This window comes from Mobula birostris, chromosome 1, assembly GCF_030028105.1.
Source record: "Mobula birostris isolate sMobBir1 chromosome 1, sMobBir1.hap1, whole genome shotgun sequence".
In the NCBI taxonomy this organism is placed as follows: Eukaryota; Metazoa; Chordata; class Chondrichthyes; order Myliobatiformes; family Myliobatidae; genus Mobula; species Mobula birostris.
The window spans coordinates 66,503,916-66,530,921 of NC_092370.1; the positions used below are offsets into that span (position 1 = coordinate 66,503,916).

Here is a 27,006-nt window from a genome sequence, read left to right on the forward strand (position 1 = left end):
TGGGGGAGGGAAAGATGTACTTAGTGGTGGGATCCCGTTGGAGGTGGCGGAAGTTACGGAGAATAATATGTTGGACCCGGAGGCTGGTGGGGTGGTAGGTGAGGACCAGGGGAACCCTATTCCTAGTGGGGTGGCGGGAGGATGGAGTGAGAGCAGATGTACGTGAAATGGGGTAATCTGGTATCTGTCCCCCACTTTTCCTTCGCTTCATCGACGACTGCATTGGCGCTGCTTCCTGCACGCATGCAGAACTCGTTGACTTTATTAACTTTGCCTATTCTGTTATCTGTCCCCCACTTTTCCTACGCTACATCGACGACTGCATTGGCGCTGCTTCCTGCACGCATGCAGAACTCGTTGACTTTATTAACTTTGCCTATTCTGGTATCTGTCCCCCACTTTTCCTTCGCTACATCGACGACTGCATTGGCGCTGCCTCCTGCACGCATGCAGAACTCGTTGACTTTATTAACTTTGCCTCCAACTTTCACCCTGCCCTCAAGTTTATCTGGTCCATTTCCGATACCTCCCTCCCCTTTCTAGATCTTTCTGTCTCTGTCTCTGGAGACAGCTTATCCACTGATGTCTACTATAAGCCTACTGACTCTCACGGCTATCTGGACTATTCCTCTTCTCACCCTGTCTCTTGCAAAAACGCCATCCCCTTCTCGCAATTCCTCCGTCTCCGCGGCATCTGTTCTCAGGATGAGGCTTTTCATTCTAGGACGAGGGAGATGTCTTCCTTTTTTAAAGAAAGGGGCTTCCCTCCCTCCACTATCAACTCTGCTCTTAAACGCATCTCCCCCATTTCACGTACATCTGCTCTCACTCCATCCTCCCGCCACCCCACCAGGAATAGGGTTCCCCTGGTCCTCACCTACCACCTCACCAGCCTCCGGGTCCAACATATTATTCTGCGTAACTTCCGCCATCTCCAACGAGATCCCACCACTAAGCACATCTTTCCCTCCCCCCCTCTCTCTGCATTCCGCAGGGATCGCTCCCTACGCAACTCCCTTGTCCATTCGTCCCCCCCCATCCCTCCCCACTGATCTCCCTCCTGGCACTTATCCGTGTAAGCGGAACAAGTGCTACACATGCCCTTACACTTCCTCCCTTACCACCATTCAGGGCCCCAAACAGTCCTTCCAGGTGAGGCAACACTTCACCTGTGAGTCGACTGGGGTGATGTACTGCGTCCAGTGCTCCCGATATGGCCTTTTATATATTGGCGAGACCCGACGCAGACTGGGAGACCGCTTTGCTGAACATCTACGCTCTGTCCGCCAGAGAAAGCAGGATCTCCCAGTCGCCACACATTTTAATTCTACATCCCATTCCCATTCTGACATGTCTATCCACGGCCTCCTCTACTGTAAAGATGAAGCCACACTCAGGTTGGAGGAACAACACCTTATATTCCGTCTGGGTAGCCTCCAACCTGATGGCATGAACATCGACTTCTCTAACTTCCTCTAATGCCCCACCCCCCCCCCCCCGTACCCCATCTGTTACTTATTTTTATATACACATTCTTTCTCTCACTCTCCTTTTTCTCCCTCTGTCCCTCTGAATCTACCCCTTGCCCATCCTCTGGGTCCCCCCCCCCTTGTCTTTCTTCCCGGACCTCCTGTCCCATGATCCTCTCGTATCCCTTTTGCCTATCACCTGTCCAGCTCTTGGCTCCATCCCTCCCCCTCCTGTCTTCTCCTATCATTTTGGATCTCCCCCTCCCCCTCCAACTTTCAAATCCCTTACTCACTCTTCCTTCAGTTAGTCCTGACGAAGGGTCTCGGCCTGAAACGTCGACTGCACCTCTTCCTACAGATGCTGCCTGGCCTGCTACATTCACCAGCAACTTTTATGTGTGTTGCTTGAATTTCCAGCATCTGCAGAATTCCTGTTGTTAGCAGTCAAATACATTGGGTTTACCCCCAGAAAGACTACAATGACCATGAAGCCTTGCGCCGGCACCAGTGCGCATGCGTAACTTGCATATGCGTTTGCATGCCGATATCTTAAAAATTGTTTTTGCCGATTCTGCTGGCGGCGGCGAGGGGGTGTGTTAATCACGACCGGAATATAGGTGATAAGTGGCTAATACACTCAATTTCGTTTCTAAAAGGGTTTATCTAACGAATTTAATATTAAACACACCACATATTTTCCTCGCATGAATATAGCGATAAGACAATTATCGGGGAGGACAGGGGAGCTTGAAGTGCTGAACGAACTTTCAGTAGAAGTGGTAGAGGCTTGTTCGATATAATCATTTAAAGAAAAATTGGATGGGTATATGGACAGGAAAAGAATGGAGGGTTATGGACTGAGTGCAGCTCGGTGGGACTAGGTGAGACTAGCGTTCGGCACAGACTAGAAGGAGCGAGATCGCCTGTTTCCATGCCGTAATTGTTACATGGTTATATAAGTCACTTATAATAGCATCATAACATTTTAAGTAATGTTTGGATATCAAACACACAGCGCATATTTTCCCCGTATGAACATATAAAATCATTGCAACGCACCAATATCGCTGAATCAGTGCGAGCCCTGGGCTTGTTTCCCTGCAATGAGACGGTGCCATCGAGGGGTGATGGAAGACAGCGATACTCGAAGGGGGTTCCTTATGTCCAGTCTATTCCGCAATTTAGTTTTCGTTGCATTCATTGCAGAGATATGTTGGAAATGGAAGCAATATTTTCAGTGCTTTCCTGACTATCTCTGGATATTTAACCTTGACTTTGATCCGGAATGCCGGCAGAGATGTTATGTCAAACATACTTTTCAGCCCGCCGTCATTTGCAAGCTTGAGGAGTTGATCTCCTTCCCGCACTGACATGGATGACGCGCGGGTAATGATCTCGCGTGTGTTCAAGCTCAACAGTGGGGGTGACAGGGAATGAGGAAAGGTGCAGCTGACTCATATCGCCAAATCATATCGTTTCCTCGTGGCCCAGTAGTGCATGTCTTGCGGCCCGGTACCAGTCCACGGCCCAGTGGTTGGGGACCACTGGTCTAACTTATCTGATTGGGGTCTGTTAGTCAGAAAGTCCAAGGTCCAATTGCAGAGGGACGATCTGATACCAAGCTGGCGAAGTTTGGTGATCAGCTTCGAGGGGATCACAGTACTGAATGCAACTAAAGTCAATGGACAGCATTCTGATGTAAAAGTTGGAGCTGTCCAGGTGGGTCAGGGCAGAGTGAAGTGCCATGGAGATGGCATCCTCTGTTGACCTGTTGGTGCGATAGGCAAATTGATGAGGGTCCAGGGTAGAGGGCAGACAGGATTTCAGATGTGATAGAACCAGTCTCTCAAAGCACTTTGCAGTGATGGGGGTGAGTGCAACTGGACGGAAGTCATTCAGGTCCGTGGCAGTGGAATGCTTCGGCACTGGCACGATGGTGGCGATCTTGAAGCTTGTGGGGACAACTGCCTGGGCCAGGGACAGATTAAAAATGTCCATGAAGACCCCAGCCAACTGCCCTGCACAGACTCTGAGCACACGGCCAGGTATTCCATCCAGACCAGCTGCCTTCCGTACATTCACCCTACTCAGGGTGGCGTAAACATCGGAGGTGGAAAGTGAGAGAGGCAGTTCACCAGGTGGGAGATCCGCTTTGAGGGTGGCCCTCATATATATCACAAATAGGACAAAACAAAGTGAAATCCTACTCTACAGCAGTGGTCCCCAACCACCGGGCCGCAAAGCATGTGCAATCGGGCCGCAAAGCATGTACCATCGGGCCGCAAGGAAACGATATGATTTGGCGATATGAAAAGATATGAGTCAGCTGCACCTTTCCTCATTCCCTGTCACATCCACCGTTGAACTTGAATGCACGCGAGGTCATCAGTGTCCCAAGACGCAAAGGAACGGGTCTGTGACCCATTTGTGAATGTCCCCAGTCAGCACAGGAAAAAGATCAACTCCTCGAGCTTGCAAATGGTGGTGGGCTGAAAAGTATGTTTGACATAACATCTCTTCCAGCATTCTGGATCAAAGTCAAGGCTGAATATCCTGAGATAGCTACGAAAGCACTGAAAATGTTGCTTCCATTTCCAACATCATATCACTGCAAAGCGGAGTTTTCTGCAATGAATGCAACGAAAACTAAATTGCGGAATAGACTGGACATAAGGAACCCACTTCGAGTATTGCTGTCTCCCATCACCCCTCGATGGGACCATCTTGTTGCAGGAAAACAAGCCCAGGGCTCCCACTGATTCAGCGATATTGGTGTGTTGCAATGATTTTATATGTTCATATGGGGAAAATATGTGCTGTGTGTTTAATATCCAAACATTACTTAAAATGTTATGATGCTATTGACTTATAAGTGACTTATAATTCAGTGGTCCCCACCCTCCGGGCTGCAGACCGATACCGGGCCGCGAAGAATGCCGCGGTGGCCGGGACGCACCCAGCACATCTTTAAGAAAAATGCTGAAATAAACAAGCTAATTAATTAGGTGCCATCCGGCACGTAAATGTCAGCCCAGATCAGAGGCGATTGCCGATCCCAGTCATTAAACTATCAGCTACTGAATCATATTTGGAGGTAAATTGGCATTCTACCTTGGAAACCATGGATTTTTATTCTTTCAACCAATGTGACATGTTGCCAAGTGTCTTGGGATACAGCATCAGATACACAATATTCACAATATAAATTAACCAGAATGTGAATTAAAACCTATTTAGCTCAAAAATAGATAAAATCCACTGTAATACAAAATGGTTGTTTGTTTTGCTACGCTGAGGTAGTGATAAGGGTTGTACAGGCTGAATGGGGAACCAAGTGGTTGAAGGGAAGTAGCTGTTTTTGAATCTGGTGCTGTGAGATTTCAGGCTTCTGTCTAACAGTAGCTGTGAGAAGATGGCGTAGCCCATATGGAGAGGATCTTTGATAATAGACATTACATTCTTGTAGCATTCCTCCTATTGATCCAACTGATAGTGGGCAGAGATGTGCCCGTGAAGTATTGGGCTGAGTCTACTACTGTTTGCAGCTTCTTGTGTTGCTGCGCATTTGGATAGCCATACCAAACCAAGATGCAACCAGTCAGGGCAGCATCTGTGGAGAGAGGGAAGAGTTAATGTTTCAAGTCATGGCCTTTAATCAGACTTGAGATAAGTTGGAGACCATAAGACATAGGAGCAGAATTATGTCATTTGACCCATCATATCTGCAACATTCCATCATGGCTGAATTTATCAAATTCTGGCTAAAGAAGTTCCTCCTTTTCGTTGTTCGAAAGGGATGTACTTTAACCCTCAGGCCATGCAATCTGGTCCTAGACTCTCCCACTAATAGCAGCGTCTTTTCCACTTCCACATTGTCTAGGCCTTTCAATATTCAATAAGTTTCAACGAGACTCCCCCCTCATTCTTCTAAATTCTAGCGAGTACAGGCCCAGAGCATCAAGCACTTCTGAGCCATTAACTCTATCAACCCAGAGTCATTCTCGTAAATCTCTGTGAACTCTGTCCAATGCCAGCATATAAGGGACTCAGAACTGCTCATAATACTCTGGTGTGGTCTGACCAATTCCTCATAAAACCTCAGCATTACATCCTTACTTTATATTCCTGTCCTCTTGAAATACATGCTAACATTTCATTTGTCTTTCTTATCACTGACTCAACATGGAAGTTAACCTTTAGGGACTCCCGTACAAGGACTTCCAAGTCCCTTTGCACCTTTGATTTCTGAATTTTCTCCCCATTGAGAAAATAGTCCTTATTCCTTCTTTCAAAATGCATGACTCTACACCTCCCTACACTAAATTCCATCTGTCACTTCTATGCCCATTCTCTTAATCTGTTTAAATCCTTTCACAGACTCCCTGCTTCCTCAACACCTTGCCACTTCACCTATCATTTGCAAACTTGGAAATCCATATCGTTGACATATAGTGTGAAAAGAAGTGGTACCAATACCAACCTCTGTGGTTCACCATCAGTCACTGGCAACCAACCAGAAAAGGCCTCCTTTATTCCCATTCTTTGCTTCCTGCCAGTCAGTCGACTTTCAATCCATGTTAGTATCTTCCCTGTAATACCCCGGGCTCTTATCTTTGACTACAGGAGGACATTGACTGGACTTGTAAATGAGTGGTAGATGAGTTTGTATATATGAGTAACATATTTTAGTGCAAATTAAAATGAGGTATTTTAGCAAATGTAACATGCACCAGTCTGATATGTAGCGATACAGTGAGTTAGGATCCCTTCATACAGTACCTGGGCCAAAATGAGGTGACCATTTGGAATGGAGTGATAGAGAATCACTGCTGGTTTGGTTACTGGGATCACTGGCCTCCAATTCATTTTCGGAAGCATCCCACCATCATCTCCTATTTGAATGAACTACTTTAGGAAGTTTGAAATAAGTATGCTGAAGTTTGCTTTCTTTACAAGCACCAAAAACTGCAGACCTGATTGCAACAAACATATCTCTTTTAATAAAATAGTGAAACATAACACATAACACATTTAGTAGGGAAGAATAAGAGTATAGGTGCGTAAACTTCTCAATAGCAAACCATTCAAAAAGCATTTAGTCAATAAGATGCAGCAACAAAAAATAAACTGGTTCAATTGTAGCAAATGAAGCCATTGTGGATGGTAGTGCTCCAGTTGTAACAAAGCGATGCAATTTATATAAAAGATCTGTGGATGTTGGAAATGTATTCTGTTTTCTCCTCTTCACAAATGTTACTATGAAGTTGGTTAGGAGCTAAATGTGAGTCATTTATAAAGTTCTCAGTGGTACAATTTTTTATGCAATTTATTTTTTCCCTAAACTGAAAATACCCCACTTTAACTGAAAATGTCTTCAATGGTATTGTTCAATTCTCAAAAATCCATCAGCATTACAGTTTCCATATTTAAAAACAATTTCAAATATTAAAAAATCCAGCACACCATTGAGTCAAAGTTGTTTGAGAAACAGCTTAGGATGACCAAATGTATGTGGTAATTGAGCTTGGGTAGTGAGAGAGCCCACTTCTGATTTCCTGCTCCCCTTCAATTACCATGGGCAGCAATGATTGTCTCAGTTGTTCACAGGATCTCGGCTTGAACAGCTGGTTATGTAAAACTTCTTAATAACATTTATAGAGCACTTTTCACACAATGTAGTTCAAAGTGATTTACAATGGGATAAAGTGCAAACATGAAATAAAAAAAGAAATGAAAACAAAAATGAAAATAAAAGACAAAAAGATGGTATTTAAAGCAAAATCAAATAAATAGATTTTGGGGTGGCGTTTACAAGTATCAATTGTCTGCATCACTTATTGTTTTGGCTATTAAATTCCACACTTTAGCAGAACAGTCAAAATATTAGCTTTTGATTGTTTAAATTTAGGAGATGGCAGAAGAAGACCTTGACAGCTCAAGCAGGATTATAAAACAAAAGCGATTCTGTGACATGCTACTGTCCCAGGCCACTAAGAGCTTTAAAAATAAGTAAAATAACTTTAAAATCAGTTCTAAAAGATACAGGAAGCCAATGCAGAGTAAGATCCTGGTTTTAGTTACGAGTCTAGCAGTGGCATTCTGAATGAGTTGAAGTTTGTCAATAGATTGCTTTGCAAGGCCAGTAATCTTGTTGATTTAGTATATAGGCATGAATTAGCTTTACCAGCATCATGATGTGACAGAAGCAGATGCACGTGCCTTTGCAATATTGAGAATCATAGAACACTACAGCACAGAGACAGATCCTTCAGCCCATCTAGTCTGTGATGGACTATTAATCTGCCTCGTCCCATCTATCTGCACCTAGTCCATAGCCCTCCACACCTCTCACATCCATGTACCTATATAAATTTCTATTAAATGGTGCAATTGAACCTCTATCTGCTGGTAGTTCATTCCACACATTCACCACCCTCTGAGGGAAGTAGTTCCCTCTCATATTCCCCTTAAACATTTCACCTATCACCATTAACCCATAACCTCTAGTTCAAGTCTCACCCAACCTCAGTGGAAAAAACCTGCTTACTTTTACTCTATCCCACATAATTTTGTATACCCCTGTCAAATCTCCTGTCATTTTCCTATGCTCTAGGGAATAAAACCCTAACCTACAACTCAGGTCTCCAAGACTTGACAACATCCTTGTAAATTTTATCTGCTCTCTTTCAATCTTATTGATATCTTTCCAGTAGATAGGAGATCAGAACTGCACACAATAATCCAAATTAGACTTCATCAATGTCTTATACAACTTCAGCATAAGATCTCAACTCCTGTACTCAGTACTTTAATTAATGAAGGCCATTGTGCCAAAAGCGCTCTTTATGATCCTATCTACCTGTGATACTACTTTCAAGAAATTATGGGTTTCTGAAGTGTAGAAATGCTGCTCTGGTCACTTTTTTATGTGGGAATTAAAGTTCAAATCTTACTTCAGGATAACAGCCAGATTTGAGGTCTATTGTCAGCACTTAAATCTACGAGAGTTAGAACTGAGACCCCGTTGGCATCAGTGTTGAGCCTAAGGTAGCTGACAACTTTGGTAAGGGCCATCTCTGTTCTGTGGTTTGCTTTAAAATGTAACTGAAACTTTTCTAGAATATTGGTGTCATTCAGAAAGTTGTTGAGTTGGTTGAAAATTACTTCCCTTCCTGGGTAAGGTTCTTACCCAGGCAGGGAATATTTGATATGGGCATATATTTAAGTGATACCTCTGTCAAGGTTTGGGTTTTTAAGTAGGGTCTGACAGCTACAATTTTGAAGGCATCTGGGAAAAAACTGCAGATTCAAAGGATGTGTTATTAATTTTTCTAACAGAATTGAAAACACTATTAAAAGAATCCTTAAAAGTATGGTAAGGACAGGGTTGAGACAACAAGTAGACAGTTTACTCTTCATTACAATCTTACAGAATTCTGCATCAGAAATACCTGTGAATTTTAACATGGTTGTGAGATCTTTTTACGAAATTGGCTGTAGAGGTTACCAGTATCTGGAGCTATACTCTCTCTAATGGAAGTAGTTGTGTTGAATAAAAAATATTGCAAATTCCTCACATTTTGTGGCAGACGCTTGACTGTGGACATTATAGGTTGGAGCAGGGTTCAACAGCTGGTCTATAGTTGAGAACAATTTTTTTCTATTACTATTTTATGTAATATTGGAAAAATAGGCTTTTCTTGCAGAGCTATAGTAATATTAAAGAAAGCGAGATTTTCTTTGAAAATATTACGGAGGACTTCTAGCCCATTTCTTTCCCCATTTTCTTGCGGCTACTCTGCATGATCTCTTGCAGACAGAATTGTTTAACCATGGCAGCATTTTACTAAGTGATTTCTTTTTAACCCTAACTGGGCCCACTGTATTTAATATATTTGTCAAGTTGTTGTTCAAAGAATAAACCATTTCATTTAACCAACACACATCAAAGTTGCTGGTGAACGCAGCAGGCCAAGCAGCATCTGTAGGAAGAGGTGCAGTCGACGTTTCAGGCTGAGACCCTTCGTCAGGACTAACTGAAGGAAGAGTGAGTAAGGGATTTGAAAGTTGGAGGGGGAGGGGGAGATCCAAAATGATAGGAGAAGACAGGAGGGGGAGGGATAGAGCCAAGAGCTGGACAGGTGAAAGGCAAAAGGGGATACGAGAGGATCATGGGACAGGAGGTCCGGGAAGAAAGACAAGGGGGGGGTTGGGGGGGACCCAGAGGATGGGCAAGAGGTATATTCAGAGGGACAGAGGGAGAAAAAGGAGAGTGAGAGAAAGAATGTGTGCATAAAAATAAGTAACAGATGGGGTACGAGGGGGAGGTGGGGCCTTAGCGGAAGTTAGAGAAGTTGATGGCAGCCTGGAGAGAAGGAAATGTATGCTTTTAAACAGTATCTTTGAGGTTGTGGAAAAGTCCCAAACACTTTATCCAATTAACTGTAGGTCATTTGAGGCAGCCTGCTGGCACAACAGTTAGAGCTACTGCCGCTACTCATAGCAACAAGGGTTTGGTTTTTATCAGATGTTGCCTATGTGGAGTTTGCATATTCTTTTCACCATGGGAGTTGAAAATAAGAAGGAAAGTGGAACTGATGGGAACTGGCAAGCGTAGACCTTCTGTGCTGTAGGAACTTAACTAATGCAACTCCTGATGCACAGTTATTAATTTTCACTGAAAGAACAATAAGGTATTGACATCTGAGTTTAATTGGAGTTGGTCGAGAGATGAAAAACTGACCAGGACACTGCAAAGACTCCAGTGCTGTGAAATATTTCTGACCACACTCTTTACTGCCTTGTTTAAAAAAATAATGAGCTAGAAATTCTGAACAATAGATCAGCAGTTTTGTCAATACATAGTGGAATTCAATCACGAAACTTCTTGCAGTGTTTTCTGCATCTTGGGTAAACCACACCAAATTGCTCAGGATATCTATTAATGATGTGCCTTTACACGGAGGTTCCTAGAAATATTAGTGCCATTGGATGTGAAATGTAGTTGAATACTTTTCCTGCAAGATTCAGTTACATTTGTGGATTTTGTCAGCTATACCAGTCATTTATCTGGAAGCAGGCTTTCATAACAGATTTCAGTGAGACTTAAAAGGTTCCAGCACAACCTTGTGGTCCCCATTCTCCCTGGTAGTTATCCTCCAACTGATACTTCCTCCCCTTGTTGGCTTTCTGTCCACTCATCCTACATGCATGCAGAAGCAGTTTTTAAAGTATTGTTGACAGCAGCCACATTTTATCTGCTGTACCAGACTTGCTAGTGATACAAAGCTAGATGTATTATGAGTTGAGAAAATGAAACAGAGGAGGTTCAAGGAGACCTACAGTCCAAATAATTGGATGTGTGGCTGATGGAATGTAATGTGGGGGAGAAAATGAGGTCATCCTTGGTTAGAAAAGCATGACTATTTTTAAACTGTTGAGACTGACAGGTTTTCAGAGGGACCTTGATGTCCTTGTACATAAATCAAAGTTAACGTGCACAATCTGCAAGCAATTAGGAAATTGCACAGTGTGTTGACTTATTAGAAGAGGACTTGAGTGCTAGTATCAAGGATTTACTGACATCTTCTAGCTCTCGTTTTGGCAGTCTGAGGTACTCACCTGCTTCAAACAGGCTTCAATCATACCAGTGCCCAAGAAGAATGAGGTAGCCTGTCTCAATGAGTATCTTTCAGTAGCACTTGCGTCCACCTTCATGAAGTGCTTTGAGAGGTTGGCCTTGAAGCCGATCAACTCCTGCCTGTGGAATGATTTGGATCAACTCCCGTTTGTCTACTGTCACAACAAGTCAGCAGTAGATGCCATTTTACTGGTTCTGCACTCAGCTCTGGAACATCTGGACAATGAAGGTACAAATATCAGGTTGCTCTTCATTGACTACAGCTCAGCATTCAAGATTATCATCCCCTCAAAACTAATCACAAAGCTCCAAGACTTAAGGCACGATACCTGCCCATGCAACTGGATCCTTGGTTTCCTCACTTGCAGACCCCAGTCAGTAAAGATGGGCAATAACATCTCCTCCACATTCATCATCAGCACAGGTGCACCACAAAGCTGTGTGCTTAGTCCCTTGCTCTACTTGCTTGATACCCATAACCTGGTGGCTAAGTACAATGCCATATGTAAGTTTGCTGACAATATCACTGTTGTTGCTGAATCAAAGGAGGAAATGAATCATCATGCAGGAGTGAGATTTAAAGTCTGGTTGTGTGGTGACAAAACAAGAGCCTTTCACTCAATGTCATCAAAACCAGGAGGAAGAATACTCATTAGGAGATCAGAGGTGGAGCAGATCAGTAACTATAAATTCTTTGGCATTATAATATCCGGGGATCCGTCTGGGGACCAGCACGCAAGTTCCATCACAAAGAAGGCACAGAAGTTTGTGCAGATTTGGCTTGTCATCTAAAACACTGACAAATTTCATTAGTTGTACAGTGGAGAGTATCCTAACAGGTTGTACCACGCCCTGGTATGGAAACGTCAATACCCAAGGATGGAAAATGGTGGATACAGCTCAGTCCCACACAGGAAAAGCCCTCCCCACCATTGAGTACATGTACAAGAAGTGCTGCCACAAGAGAGCAGCATCCATCATCAAGATCCCCCACCTTCCAGGCCATGCTCTCTTCTTGCGACTGCTATCAAGAAAAAGGTACAAGAGCCTCAGGTCTCTCGCCACCAGGTTCAGAAACAATTATTACCTTTCAACCATCAGGCTGCTGAATCAGTGTGGATAACTTCACTCACCTCAACTCTGAACTGAATCCACAACCTGTGGACTGACTTTCAAGGATTCTACAGCTTGTGTTTTCAGTTTTATTTAATTAATTTATTATTACTATATTTGCTCAGTTTGTTTAATTTTGCACATTGGTTGTTTCTCATTCTCATTTCTGTGTAGTTTTCCATTAACTCTTTGTATTCTTTTGTTCTACTGTGAATACTTGCACAAAATTGAATCTCAAGGTATGGTGACAATACATATGTACTTTGATAATAAATTTACTTTAAACTTTAAAACATCTCACTGCAATTATGTAGGGCTCTGAGGATGTATCTAAAATATTGTGTCTGGATCTGATCTCCATCTTTCTTACAAGAGATGGATTGCAAGGACTGCAAGTTTAATATGTGAGGGTTGATTAAGCAGATTGGGTCTATATTCAAGTTCAGAAGAATTATTTTGCCAGATAAATGGCAGGAATGGTATTTCCCTGGTTGAAGTGTTCAGATCCATGGGTTACAGCTTCAAAATAAGAGATTTGCCTTTTAGCTCTTGAGATAAATATTTCTTCATCCAAAGGATAAAGTCTTTGGGATTCTCCACTGAATAAGGCTGTGGAAACTCACTTGCTGAGTATATCAAGATGGCATTAGATTTTTGGATATTCGGAGAATTAAATGATACTAAGTTAGTTTGAGGAGGTGATGCTATCTGATCTTATTGAAATACCAAATGTTCTTCTAGTTATGTTTTATAAATAAAGGTCCTTAGCCATTTTGTCCTACAGTTCTCAAGCTGAAAAATGTATTTGGTGCCATTGCCACCTCTGCATGATATGCAGAGCACTTAATTTTTACTGATGCCAGTCATGGATGGCTAATTAAATTATTAATAAACCTTTGGGGTTACTTGATGCAATTTGACCTTGATTCATTGTACAGCCTTAATGGGCGTGATGATTATTGTGTGCAGATGAAACGAATTCAAGAAGCGGAGCTGAAAGCTTCAGCAGCCCAGAAAGAAGTAGAGTTACTACAGGTCTCCCTCCGTCAACAAAAAGAAAAAGTGCAGCAACTGCAGGAGCTTCTCACTTGCAGAGAGCAAGAGCACAGGTATGGATAAATTATGATTACAAGGTTGATTTTCATTTACATAATTGAATAAAACTGTTCTTGGTAATTACCCATGCCTGAAGCTATCATAAACTAATAAATGGAGACTGGTAATTCAGTCAGTTATTTTAAACTAAACTTAGAACTGAAACACCAATAAATTAAAGAATTTTTTTAAATTTGTGCTTTCAATTAAATAGTTTATAACATTGACTTGCCTTTCATAAGTATTAAAGTCAAAAAAGGGATGATTGTTACTGTTTGCACACTACTAATTCTATTTGAAAATCATATAATGAAGCAACTACATATAGCAATACCTGGACAATATTTGAGCATGGACTCATGATCTCCCATGTGAAAGATCTTAGCCACCACCTGTTGCTGTTTAATCACATTCTTTTCAAGTCTCTTCCTCCACCACCACCGCACTTCGCCACAGCAGCACTGCCACTAATCACCATTCGATAGAATGGTAAGCTAGACAAGCTACAGAGTGGCTATAAGTATAGATTTCTTATGGCAAGGGAATCACCTAATTCTCCAAAGTATTTTCACTATCCATAAAGCAAAAGTCAGCAGTGCGATGGAATGCTCTCCACTTGCCTGGATAGATGCTGCTGCAACAATAATGGAGAAGCCTGATAATATTCAAGTAACAGTTACTCCATTTGATTGTTAACCTCACCTGTCACCCTTAAACACTTACACGAGGAAATCTGCAGATGCTGGAAATTCAAGCAACACACATAAAAAATGCTGGTGAATGCAGCAGACCAGGCAGCATCTATAGGAAGAGGTACAGACCTGAAACGTCGACTGTACCTCCTCCTATAGATGCTGCCTGGTCTGCTGCGTTCACCAGCAATTTTTTATGTGTGACCCTTAAACGTTTACTCCTTCCACCACAATCATTTATCATAATCTGCTTATTTGGCATATTTTCAGCACGACAGCTAATACCTTCAACTCTTCGTACCACATGTACGCACGCTGTGGTTAATATATATTGGAAACTTGTGGTTCTTATTGCATAAAATTTGGATATCACATAGTTTAATTTTGTTTTCAACACATCCTCTGTATACCTTGTGCAGTGACTTTTGTCAATTTATTTTGTGTTCACGAAAGGTGATATGCATATCTAAGTTTCAGAAAGATACCTATAAAAATACAAAGAAAGAACAAACTGTTCCTTTAGTTGAACATGCTGTGCTAAATGCCATGTTTGCAAATATTTCCAGCTTTAGAATGATCTGCCTGTTAATGACAAAAATAATTTTTACATTTGCATTAACTTTGGAAAGGTTCATTGTTGTATTTAGCTGGAAGCATAGCAGGAATATTTTATCTATAGGCTATAACTGTTTGTTACCATACCCATCTGTTATTGTATATCCTAATTTGCCCTTGAGAAGACCATGGCCTTCAACCAATGCGGTCTGTGTCGTGAAGGTACTTGTTTCTTTCTTAGATAGTCTCTTGAGATAGGTGGTGGCTTCCACTCCATTTCTGTGGATTCATTGTGGTAACTGCAGCTCTTCCACAAATGGAGCAGGAACAGACAGGTGAGTACTTTGTAAAGTAGTGCACACCTGTCATTTACACAAGACTTGTATGTACTCAAGATGCATGGATTCTAATTACCATCTTGAATGCCCTTTCTCCATGAATTCCCAAGAGTCAGGGGGAATATTGCACATTTATTTAAAGGATACTTTGCTCCTTGAATCCTGTTCTCTGATAACATAGAATTTTCTTCCTCTGACAGAGCTTGGAGTATAACACCATTTTCAGAAGTCTGATGCCTGACAAGCAAATGATGTGACCTGACGAACATTGCCAACATAGTGGTTAGGACCTCAGTAGTGGGGATGTTAGCTTGGGAGAGTCTGCTGATGTTAGTTTTTTTAATTCTTTCAGTGAAGTTAAACATGATGTTAACTGCATGAATGTTATTTTTAAAAATATGCAGGGAGTAATACTACATGTGGCCATTTTGAATCTCACTGAAGTCTTTGACCCATTGATCATGAAGGATTGTGAGGTGCCTGCCTCAAATTTAACTCTGCATAGGAAATTCTTAATTATTTTACATTTGTCTTGTGATCCACTTAAGCTGTGATTCTTACTGATAGGTCTACAACAGAGACAAGTTCAGCAAAGACTAGTGTGAAAACAACGTTTTGCTCAAAGTTTTCTGTCACAACATGTAGGTCTAACACTCATTATCTCAACCTTTAGGGGGTGGAGCTGAGCTTCAACTGGTGAAAATTGACTGCTCTCCTAACCCAAAGTTTCCCCAATCTCAATAGTTACACTGCTTCTATTCATATGCTTGGGGTGGGGTGTGAGCTCCAAGATATCATTATTTCTTCACTAAACTGTATAAGGAAATGGCCCTTGCACTTAATATTCACAAGGCAAAGTTCCTCTCTAAAACTGCCTCCAATAATAAAGGTCCATGGTGAGAGCTTGGAAGTATGGACCATTTTCTATACCTCTGTGAAATCAAATATCAATGACAAACTTCATTGTTGGTTTCAAAGAAGCAACTCAACCTTTATTAGATCTGATAAAAATGGTGTTTCAAAATCAGCACCTCAGATTTGGCACAAAACTTGTTCCACCACTTATCAGTGATTGCTGCCCTCACCCCCAATGTGCTTCAGGTACACAGATTACATGCAGCAGGCATCCTAAGGGCACCAATACCATTTCCATGTTTTCCAAGGTCTTTCTGTTAACTTTAATTCTTAGAATACAGTGTTGTGCAAGTGTAAGTAAGTTGGTAGAGGACTTCTGTGTGAAGGTTGAGAGTAAGGGCCAACTCCCGCTCCCCACCTTGTATAGCTCAGTGAAAAAAATCAATTGTCTTAGAGCTTAACCTGTGAGCACACAAACACAAGTACTGTTTGCATACCATAGTTCCATTCCTGATATGTGGGTAATTTTAGTTTTGGAGTGTAGTCACCATAGGTTGGTCAATTTCTCATTAGTTTAAAAGATCAGCTTCATTCCCAAGAGCAGTTTGTTGGATACAAGGTACAATATTGCGACAAGAAAGCTCCAGGGTGACCAAGGATGGGAGCTCAACGTTCAGGGATATTCAATATTCAGGAGGGATAGACATGAAAGAAAAGGAGGTGGGGTGGCGTTGCTGGTTAAAGATGAGATTAACGCAATAGAAAGGAAGGACGTAAGCCGGGAAGATGTGGAATCGATATGGGTAGAGCTGCATAACACTAAGGGGCAGAAAACGCTGGTGGGAGTTGTGTACAGGCCACCTAACAGTAGTAGTGAGGTCGGAGATGGTATTAAACAGGAAATTAGAAATGTGTGCAATAAAGGAACAGCAGTTATAATGGGTGACTTCAATCTACATGTAGATTGGGTGAACCAAATTGGTAAAGGTGCTGAGGAAGAGGATTTCTTGGAATGTATGCGGGATGGTTTTTTGAACCAACATGTCGAGGAACCAACTAGAAAGCAGGCTATTCTAGACTGGGTTTTGAGCAATGAGGAAGGGTTAATTAGCAATCTTGTCGTGAGAGGCCCCTTGGGTAAGAGTGACCATAATATGGTGGAATTCTTCATTAAGATGGAGAGTGACATAGTTAATTCAGAAACAAAGGTTCTGAACTTAAAGAGGGGTAACTTTGAAGGTATGAGACGTGAATTAGCTAAGATAGACTGGCAAATGACACTTAAAGGATTGACGGTGGATATGCAATGGCAAGGATTTAAGGATTGCATGGATGAACTACAACAATTGTTCATCCCAGTTTGGCAAAAGAATAAATCAAGGAAGGTAGTGCACCCGTGGCTGACAAGAGAAATTAGGGATAGTATCAATTCCAAAGAAGAAGCATACAAATTAGCCAGAAAAAGTGGCTCACCTGAGGACTGGGAGAAATTCAGAGTTCAGCAGAGGAGGACAAAGGGCTTAATTAGGAAGGGGAAAAAAGATTATGAGAGAAAACTGGCAGGGAACATAAAAACTGACTGTAAAAGCTTTTATAGATATGTAAAAAGGAAAAGCCTGGTAAAGACAAATGTAGGTCCCCTACAGACAGAAACAGGTGAATTGATTATGGGGAGCAAGGACATGCAGACCAATTGAATAATTACTTTGGTTCTGTCTTCACTAAGGAGGACATAAATAATCTTCCAGAAATAGTAGGGGACAGAGGGTCCAGTGAGATGGAGGAACTGAGCGAAATACATGGTAGTAGGGAAGTGGTGTTGGGTAAATTGAAGGGATTAAAGGCAGATAAATCCCCAGGGCCAGATGGTCTGCATCCCAGAGTGCTTAAGGAAGTAGCCCAAGAAATAGTGGATGCATTAGTGATAATTTTTCAAAACTCGTTAGATTCTGGACTAGTTCCTGAGGATTGGAGGATGGCTAATGTATCCCCACTTTTTAAAAAAGGAGGGAGAGAGAAACCGGGGAATTATAGACTGGTTAGCCCTACGTCGGTGGTGGGGAAACTGCTGGAGTCAGTTATCAAAGATGTGATAACAGCACATTTGGAAAGCGGTGAAATCATCGGACAAAGTCAGCATGGATTTGTGAAAGGAAAATCATGTCTGACGAATCTCATAGAATTTTTTGAGGATGTAACTAGTAGAGTGGATAGGGGAGAACCAGTGGATGTGGTATATTTGGATTTTCAAAAGGCTTTTGACGAGGTCCCACACAGGAGATTAGTGTGCAAACTTAAAGCACACGGTATTGGGGGTAAGGTATTGATGTGGATAGAGAATTGATTAGCAGACAGGAAGCAAAGAGTGGGAATAAACGGGACCTTTTCAGAATGGCAGGCAGTGACTAGTGGGGTACCGCAAGGCTCAATGCTGGGACCCCAGTTGTTTACAATATATATTAATGACTTGGATGAGGGAATTAAATGCAGCATCTCCAAGTTTGCGGATGACACGAAGCTGGGCGGAAGTGTTAGCTGTGAGGAGGATGCTAAGAGGATGCAGGGTGACTTGGATAGGTTGGGTGAGTGGGCAAATTCATGGCAGATGCAATTTAATGTGGATAAATGTGAAGTTATCCACTTTGGTGGCAAAAATAGGAAAACAGATTATTATCTGAATGGTGGCCGATTAGGAAAAGGGGAGGTGCAACGACACCTGAGTGTCATTATACACCAGTCATTGAAAGTGGGCATGCAGGTACAGCAGGTGGTGAAAAAGGCGAATGGTATGCTGGCATTTATAGCAAGAGGATTCGAGTACAGGAGCAGGGAGGTACTATTGCAGTTGTACAAGACCTTGGTGAGACCACACCTGGAGTATTGTGTGCAGTTTTGGTCCCCTAATCTGAGGAAAGACATCCTTGCCATAGAGGGAGTACAAAGAAGGTTCACCAGATTGATTCCTGGGATGGCAGGACTTTCATATGAAGAAAGACTGGATGAACTGGGCTTGTACTCGTTGGAATTTAGAAGATTGAGGGGGGATCTGATTGAAACGTATAAAATCCTAAAGGGATTGGACAGGCTAGATGCAGGAAGATTGTTCCCGATGTTGGGAAAGTCCCGAATGAGGGGTCACAGTTTGAGGATAAAGCGGAAGCCTTTTAGGACTGAGATTAGGAAAAACTTCTTCACTCAGAGAGTGGTGAATCTGTGGAATTCTCTGCCACAGGAAACAGTTGAGGCCAGTTCATTGGCTATATTTAAGAGGGAGTTAGATATGGCCCTTGTGGCTACGGGGATCAGGGGGTATGGAGGGAAGGCTGGTGCAGGGTTCTGAGTTGGATGATCAGCCATGATCATAATATTTGGCGGTGCAGGCTCGAAGGGCTGAATGGCCTACTCCTGCGCCTATTTTCTATGTTTCTATGTTTAAGACAGAGATTTCTAGGCCGGTGAATAAGCTTATTTCACACCAGTTTTCATTGAGCTTGTGTCTGTTTAAACTCATTGGACTGGATCATTGTTTGTATATCATTATGAAGCAAACATAATGTAACAAATTTCTGTGTGCAGCTAAATTTGAGAAGGATGCTCCACAGTTCCACACAGTCAAGGCTTTCGGTGAGGTTGATAGACCATGTGTAGTACACCTTGCTCAGAGTTGAAGATCATATCCCTGTGTTTCCAGTTGGACTGAATATGCACTACCATTCAGGGAGCTGCTATTTGGTCACTGGAAGGTGGTTGTTGAAGAGTATCCTAAAACTGACCTGCCCTGTGGCAGACAGCATGGTGATCCTTCTGTTAGTTTCCATAGTCAGACTTGATGCCCTCCTTGAAAATGGTCACGAATAAGAGCAGTCCCAGATGTGGCAAATGAGATTGTTCCACAAGGTTCATGGTGCTACTGAGTAAGTAATCTTAGGGTCAATATATCCCGTGCCTTGTCAGCCACCAGCGAGCCTGCAGCAGACGTGGGCAGCCCCCTTACTAAATCTTCGTTCGCGAAGCCAAGCCATGACTGATGACTGATATCCCGTGCCATTTCATTGTAGTGGAAGTGGCTTCACTAAGAAACAAGTTCATCACAATCAGAGTTGATCAGATGTTAATGTTTTGTTTGTAATTCAACTTGCTTCTAATTAAATAGGTAGCACATAATTTGTGCAACTTTGCCTTATTTCTCTTGCATATTTTATTCTTGGATTATACTCAAAGTTAGACAAATATATTAAATAACTAGTTATGATTTGGTTGCATCATGTCATATGAGGTATTTTAGTGCATCTTTAATCAACAGCTGCAGTTTCTCAGTTGGGTGGAATGATTTAAATGGGTCACTAAATATTTGTTGCCAAGTAGTTGATTACATTTAGCTGCTTGCTTTACTTAATGCATGAAAATGAATACTATTATAGTAAGTAAGAATTGCAGTTTAAATAATTACTTCTGTATATCACATCATTTTGCACACAAAATAAATGATTAATGTTATTTATTACCTTTATTTTAGAAAGAAAGAATAGTCACTCTAGGATTTTTGTTCTATTATTGAAGCACTGTATATTGAAACAATTATATATTTTGCCTCCTTTAATTTTGCTTTGAATTTTTATTCATTATTTGGTGCTTAGAATATTTTTGGTAAATGTTTATATAAAAATAATTAATTTTAATTTCTGTAATAGTTGCAGGCACATTTTTGGTATTTTCACTAGTAGTAATTTCTACTCCTAACTTTTGCCAGTATCATTGATGACAGAATATGAATACTTCATATGAATATATGAAGTATATGAATATATATACTTCATATTCTCGCTGTGATCTCAGCAATTAACTCTCCATCCATTGCACACAAACCTCATCTTCATCTCTACTGCTTCCTCACCGCTGTATTTTGTCACTAATATTCTACTGTTGCCCATCTCTAGTAATGTATTAATCATAAATACTGTATCTATCACATTCTATTTGATACCCAAAATTATCTGGGATTATGCTGCTTTATTTGGTCAATTAATAGCAATCTATTTACATTGTCAGAAAGTAACTGGTTCAGTTTCAAGGATACATGTGTTAAATTTCAGATTGAGAGTGCAATAGTGAAGGTCTGCCATATTGCTTTGAGTGAATGGTTAAGAGAATGTTTGTTAAAATGATTATTTAAAAAAATTATGGTGCTATTCCTGACATTTAATAAACTTACCTCAGTATTCTGCCCAAAGTTAATTTCTCAATCAATATTACCAAAATTGGATCAAAGGATTGAATGACCAGTTCATGTTTGTGGTCCCTGTGATTTTTGTCTACTCTATTTGTTCAGTGTTATCTCCATCTAAAATTGGGTGGTGAAGTTCAGTTCAGAGAGTAAAGAATAGTAAGAGGCACTATAGACATTGTGCTCTTCATCGGGAAACTTGTCCCTTGAGAGAACGTTTGGACAAAAAGCAGGCACATTGCTGAATATTGATTATTTAGGCTGAGTATTTCCCAAAGCTCTGTTTTGTATGCTAACTAGTCATATTATTTGTGATTAACATTTTTAACAAAGATCGTGCGTGCAAACATTTTTATATCCAAGAGAATGGTCATGTGTTGGCTGGTCTCCAGTCAGTGTATTATTTTTTGTTTTAGGAACTAGTAGGCTATTTCATTTAATGAACATTTTGCTTTGCTTTGCTCTGCTTATCTTCCAGCTTTCAGTACTGACTTAATACCTGCATTGTAGTTTGTTGTCTTAGAGATGCTAATTGCCCTGCTGTATGTTTTTAATTATATCTGATTTTGATTCAGATTCTTTCCAACTTTGATTCATAAAGTAATTAAATACTTTTAATTCTTACATTTTTATGATTAGAAGGATTTAATATATGCTTCTTGTTTGATATTCATAACTTGTAACCAATTATCTAAACCTTCAAGGAATTGTTGAAGCTTACCTTACTATCTAACAAATAAATGGACAATTACTACCACTAGCTTAACTTCAGTAAGATCATTACCATTCATTAAGTAATATTTGAACTTTTCAACGTATTAGTCTGGACGCTGCTTGGTACCAATATCCCGAATGGTAATAGAAACAGCTACATAATGACTGAAAAAACAAAGTGAAAATGTGACCTCCATAAACAAACTGATGCATTGCTAAGCACTATCAATCTTGAAAGGAAAGAGTCCTAGTTAAAAGCATATTTCATGTCCTTCTCAGGATAGCATCAAATAATGTACACTCCAAATGTGTTTAATTAGGAAGAAACAATGTAATGTAGAGAAAACAAAGGCAGTTTGAACAGTGTTAGATTTTAAAGTGTTGGAGACCTTATTATATTGATAAGAATGATTACTTTTACTAGGTATCCGTGCCTGACTAGAACACGTCAACTATGCAGTTATGTTATATCAATGATTCTTATATTAACTAAATACTCTCTGACTATAGCACTATACTCTTAACACAGCAGGAACAAACAATATTGAGACAGATGGTAACAGCTGGCACCATGAACCCTTCTTCCTGTTCATCATCCTAGGGGCGTTTTGTCTTTAGCAAGCCTTATTGGGATCTCCTTAAGCTGGTATAATGGAGGATGCAAAATGAAAAGGCAAAGAAATATGAATAAAGAAAGATAGTAAGTTTGAGAAGTTACAATAGTTAGCCAATTGTTGTGGTTCTGACTTCCAACTTTCTCACTTGACCACATCCATATCCTACAATTATTTCCCTGGATTTTCCGCTACTCTTGCGAATATCTCTGGCTTCTTCAAATGCAATTAGTTTAAAAAAAAACAAACAAGCTTTGTGTGTAATAACTTTGCAGCTTCCATAGAGGATATAATTGTTTTCTCTGTGGACCCATAACATGGGAAGCAACACAAAAATCAGTTACAATTGATGTTCTTTTCTTTGCTTATGTCATGAAACATTGTTCCTGTCCTTTCTGAAGATGATCTTAGGCCATAAAATTCATTTCTTGCTCCTAAGTTGTCTTGCAATCTTATTTTAAGTAAGCATGTTTTGTTTTATTGTAGATTAGCAAATTAACATACACAAAATGCTGAAGGAACTAGCAGGCCAGGTAGCATCTACAGTCAATGTTTTGGGCCAAGACCCTTCATTTCCAGCATCTGCAGATTTTCTCTTGTTTGTAGTTTCAAAATATACTGTTTTTATTAGTATTGTAAAATGACAATGCTTTTATTCCACAGAAAAGAAGTAAAATCCAGAGTTACTTTAAATGGGCCAGAATTTCAAGATGCTGTGTCTCGAGAAGTAGCAAAAGTAGAAGAAAGACATGCTCAGGAATTGAAAGGATATCAAGAAAAAATTGATCTATCTAAGCAACAATATAATACTTTAGAGGATGAATTTCGGATGGCTCTAGCTATTGAAGCAAATCGATTTAAAGAGGTAATTAACGAGCATGATTATATTTTTACATGAACTTATCTTGAGCTTATAAGAATTTGTTCAACTTAAATCACTTTGACACCCAACAGCATCACGTTTAAAGATTGTTAAAACACAGAGAGTTGTAGAGAGATCACAGCATGGAAAGCAGTCCTTTGATCCATCAAGCTTATGCCAAACATCAAGCACTCATTAGCAGTATCCTACTCTTAGTCTTCTCAAGTTGTCATTAACTTCCTTCCACTCCTCCTCCTGATTCCTTCAGTCATCCATATACTGAGGGCAGTTTACAGTAACATAATGTGTTGTTAGAGCTCATTTCAGCCAACAAATCTAAATACTGTATAGAGGTAAGGATTAATAGCTATGACATTGATTGGATGACTTGCCTCTTTATAACTGCTGAACACATAAATTCAATTTCCCTTTAAATAATCAAAAACTGATTTAGCACCTATATACAGGTGCATTTTAGTAAACATTAAAATCGTTAGACAATAGATTAAAGGTTTCAAATATTAATAAATTTGAGAAAACAAAGCAACTACTTAAAAACAGAAATACAAGAGATTCTACAGATGCTAGAAATCCAGAGCAACACACACGAAATGCCAGAGAAACTCAGCAGATCAGGCAACATCTATGCAGAGGAATAAACAATCAGTGTTTTAGGCCAAGACCCTTCGTCAGGACTGGAAGGGAAGGGGAAAGAAGCCATAATAAGGTGGTGGGGCAAGGGGAGCATTGTATTTCATTTGCCACTTCTTTGCCCATTCCCCTAAACTATCTAAATCTCTTTGCAGGCTCTCTATTTCCTCAACACTACCCGCTTCTCCACCTATCTTTGTATCATCGGCAAATTTAGCCACAAATTAATCCTATAGTCCAAATCATTGACATACATTGTAAAAAGCAGCGGTCCCAACACTGACCCCTGCAGAACTGGTCCACTGGTAACCGGCAGCTAGCCAGAATAGCAACACACATCAAAGTTGCTGGTGAACACAGCAGGCCAGGCAGCATCTCTAGGAAGAGGTACAGTCGACGTTTCGGGCCGAGACCCTTCGTTCTCACGTCGTCCTGATGAAGGGTCTCAGCCCGAAACATCGACTGTACCCCTTCCTAGAGATACTGCCTGGCCTGCTGCGCTCACCAGCAACTTTGATGTATGTTGCTTGAATTTTCAGCATCTGCAGAATTCTTCGTGTTTACACCAGCCAGAATAGGATAGCTTTATTCCCACTCTCTGTTTTCTGCCGATCAGCTAGTGTTCCACCCATGCTAGTAACTCCCCTGTAATTCCATGGGCTCTTATCTTGCTAAGCAGCCTCATGTGCAGCACCTTGTCAAAGGCCTTCTGAAAATCCAAGTACACCACATCTGCTGCATCTCCTTTGTCTACCCTGCTTGTAATTTCCTCAAAAAATTGCAGTAGGTTAGTCAGGCAGGATTTTCCTTTCAGGACACCATGCTGGCTTTGGCCTATCTTGTCATGTGCCTCCAGGTATTCTGTAATCTCATCCCTAACAATCGATTCGTTTCATAATTCATCTTTTCCTTCCTAATGACCTTCTTAGTTTCCTCCTGCAAGTTTTTAAAAGCTTGCTAATCCTCTATCTTCCCACTAGTTTTGGCTTCCTTGTATGCCCTCTCTTTTGCTTTTACTTTGGCTCTGACTTCACTTGTCAGCCTTTATTCCACTGAAATACCGACACATTGGAGTTTAGTTTTTCCTTCTCAAATTTCAAAGTGAACTCGATCATATTGTGATCACTGTTCCCTAAGTGTTCCTTAACCTTAAGCTCCCTTATCACCTCCGGATCATTGCACAGCACCCAGTTCAGCACAGCTAATCCCCTAGTGGGCTCACATCCCTTAGACATTCTACAAATTCTCTCTCTTGAGGTTCAGTACTGGCCTGGTTTTCTGAATCCACTTCCATCTTAAAATCTCCAATGATCATCATGACATTGCCCTTCTGACACGCCTTTTCTATCTCCTGCTGTAATTTGTAATCCACATCCTGGCTGCTGTTGGAGGCCTGTATACAACTACCATTAGGGTCCTTTTACCCATGCCATTTCTTAACTCAACCCATGGAGATTCTACACCTTCCAATCCTATGTCATCCCTTTCTAATGATTTAATATTATTTCTTATACACAGAGCCACACCACCCCATCTGCCTACTAACCTGTCATTCTGATACACCATATATCCTTGGACGTTCAGCTCCCAATGGCAGCCATCCTTTAGCTAAGTTTCAGAGATGGACACAGCGTCATACTTGCCAATCTGTAGCTGAATTTCAAAATCGTCCCTTTTATTTCTTATGCAGCGTACATTCAAATACAACACTTTCAATCCAGTATTTGTTGCTCTCTGTTTTAACTGCACCACACCTCTATTGCCCTGTAACTTATCCCACTGGCTGTGATTATGCCTCATCTCCTGTCTGTCCTTCCTGTCATCTCTGTTGCATGCTGTCTTTGATTTATTTCTGTTTTCTTCTTCCTCAGCCCTATCAGTCTGGTTCCCATCCCCCTGCCAAATTAATTTAAACCCTCCCTGACAGCTCTATTAAACCTGCCTGCTAGATATTGGACCCCTCTGGGTTCAGGTGTAACCCATCCTTTTTGTACAGGTCATACCTCCCCCAGAAGATGCCCCAATGACCCAGGAACCAAAGCCCTGCCCCCTACACCAGTCTCTCAGCCATGCATTAATATGTCTGATCATGATATTCTTGCACTCGTTAGCACGTTGCCAAGGCAGCAGTCCCGAGATTACTACTCTGGAGGTCCTGCTTTTCAGCTTCCTACGCAACTCCCTGAATGCTCTCTACAGGACCTCCTCCCTTTTTCTACCTATGTCATTGGTACCAACGTGTACAAAGACTTCTGGCTGTTCACCCTCTCCCTTCAGAATACTCCGAGACAACCCATACCCTAGCACCTGGGAGGCAACACACCATGCAGGTATCTCTATTAGACTGACAGAACCTCCTATCTGTTCCTCTCACTATGGAATCCCCTGTGATTACCGCATTCCTCATCTTCTTCTCTCCCTTCTGCACCATGGAACCAGGCTCAGTGCCAGAGACCCGATCGCTGTGGTCATCCTCTGCCAGGTCAACCCTCTTCCCCCACTCAACAGTATCCAAATCGAGATAACGATTACTGAGGGGGATGGCCACAGGGGTGCTCTCTACTGTCTGAGCTCTTCCCATCCCTTCCCTGACAGACACCCACTTATCTAACTCCTGCAGCCTCAGGGTGACGAATTCCTTGTAGCTCCTCTCTATCTCCTGCTCATTCTCCCTAATAAGCTGTAGGTCATCGAGCCGTAGCTCCACATCCCTAACACGGTCTCTCAGGAGCTGCATCTCGGTGTACCTGGCACAGATGTGGCCATCTGGGAAACTGGAAGACTGGAAGATTCCCAGGATTCCCACATCTGACACCCAGAGCAAAGTACTAACCCTACAGACATGCACTTTATTCCTCTTTTAAAAAAAAAAAGACAGAAAGAAAACGAAGTCCACTCACCCAAATGAGCCAAAGCCCTACCATTCTGCCTCAGATCACTCCTTTGATGACCGCTCTGCTAGGCAGTGTCTCCCTTTTATGCCTGAACCTTCCCTGCTATCCAACTCACGACTGGTGCTCCGGTTATAGCTGCTGATAGGCCACGTACAATGGAAAAATACTCTTGGAGCTCCCTTTTTAAATAACCATCGCCGCCCTGCGAGAAATCCCTCCTGGTAAAGCTCTGTTGACGCTGCTGATAGGCCTTGTACAAATTGTTGAGGGTGAAGACAATTTCCCCCACA

The 27,006-nt window shown here is 41.4% G+C and overlaps 1 protein-coding gene across 3 annotated transcripts in view; it reads left to right on the forward strand.

Annotated features, from left to right (window-relative positions):
• lrrcc1 (leucine rich repeat and coiled-coil centrosomal protein 1) overlaps positions 1 to 27,006 on the forward strand; it is a 127,057-nt gene that overhangs the window by 56,599 nt on the left and 43,452 nt on the right. For all 3 annotated transcript variants that reach the window (XM_072256265.1, XM_072256274.1, XM_072256283.1), the window contains 2 exons: positions 13,192 to 13,331; positions 22,973 to 23,174. In XM_072256265.1, coding sequence (XP_072112366.1) covers positions 13,192 to 13,331; positions 22,973 to 23,174 — 342 coding nt within the window. The remainder of the gene's footprint in view (positions 1 to 13,191; positions 13,332 to 22,972; positions 23,175 to 27,006) is intronic.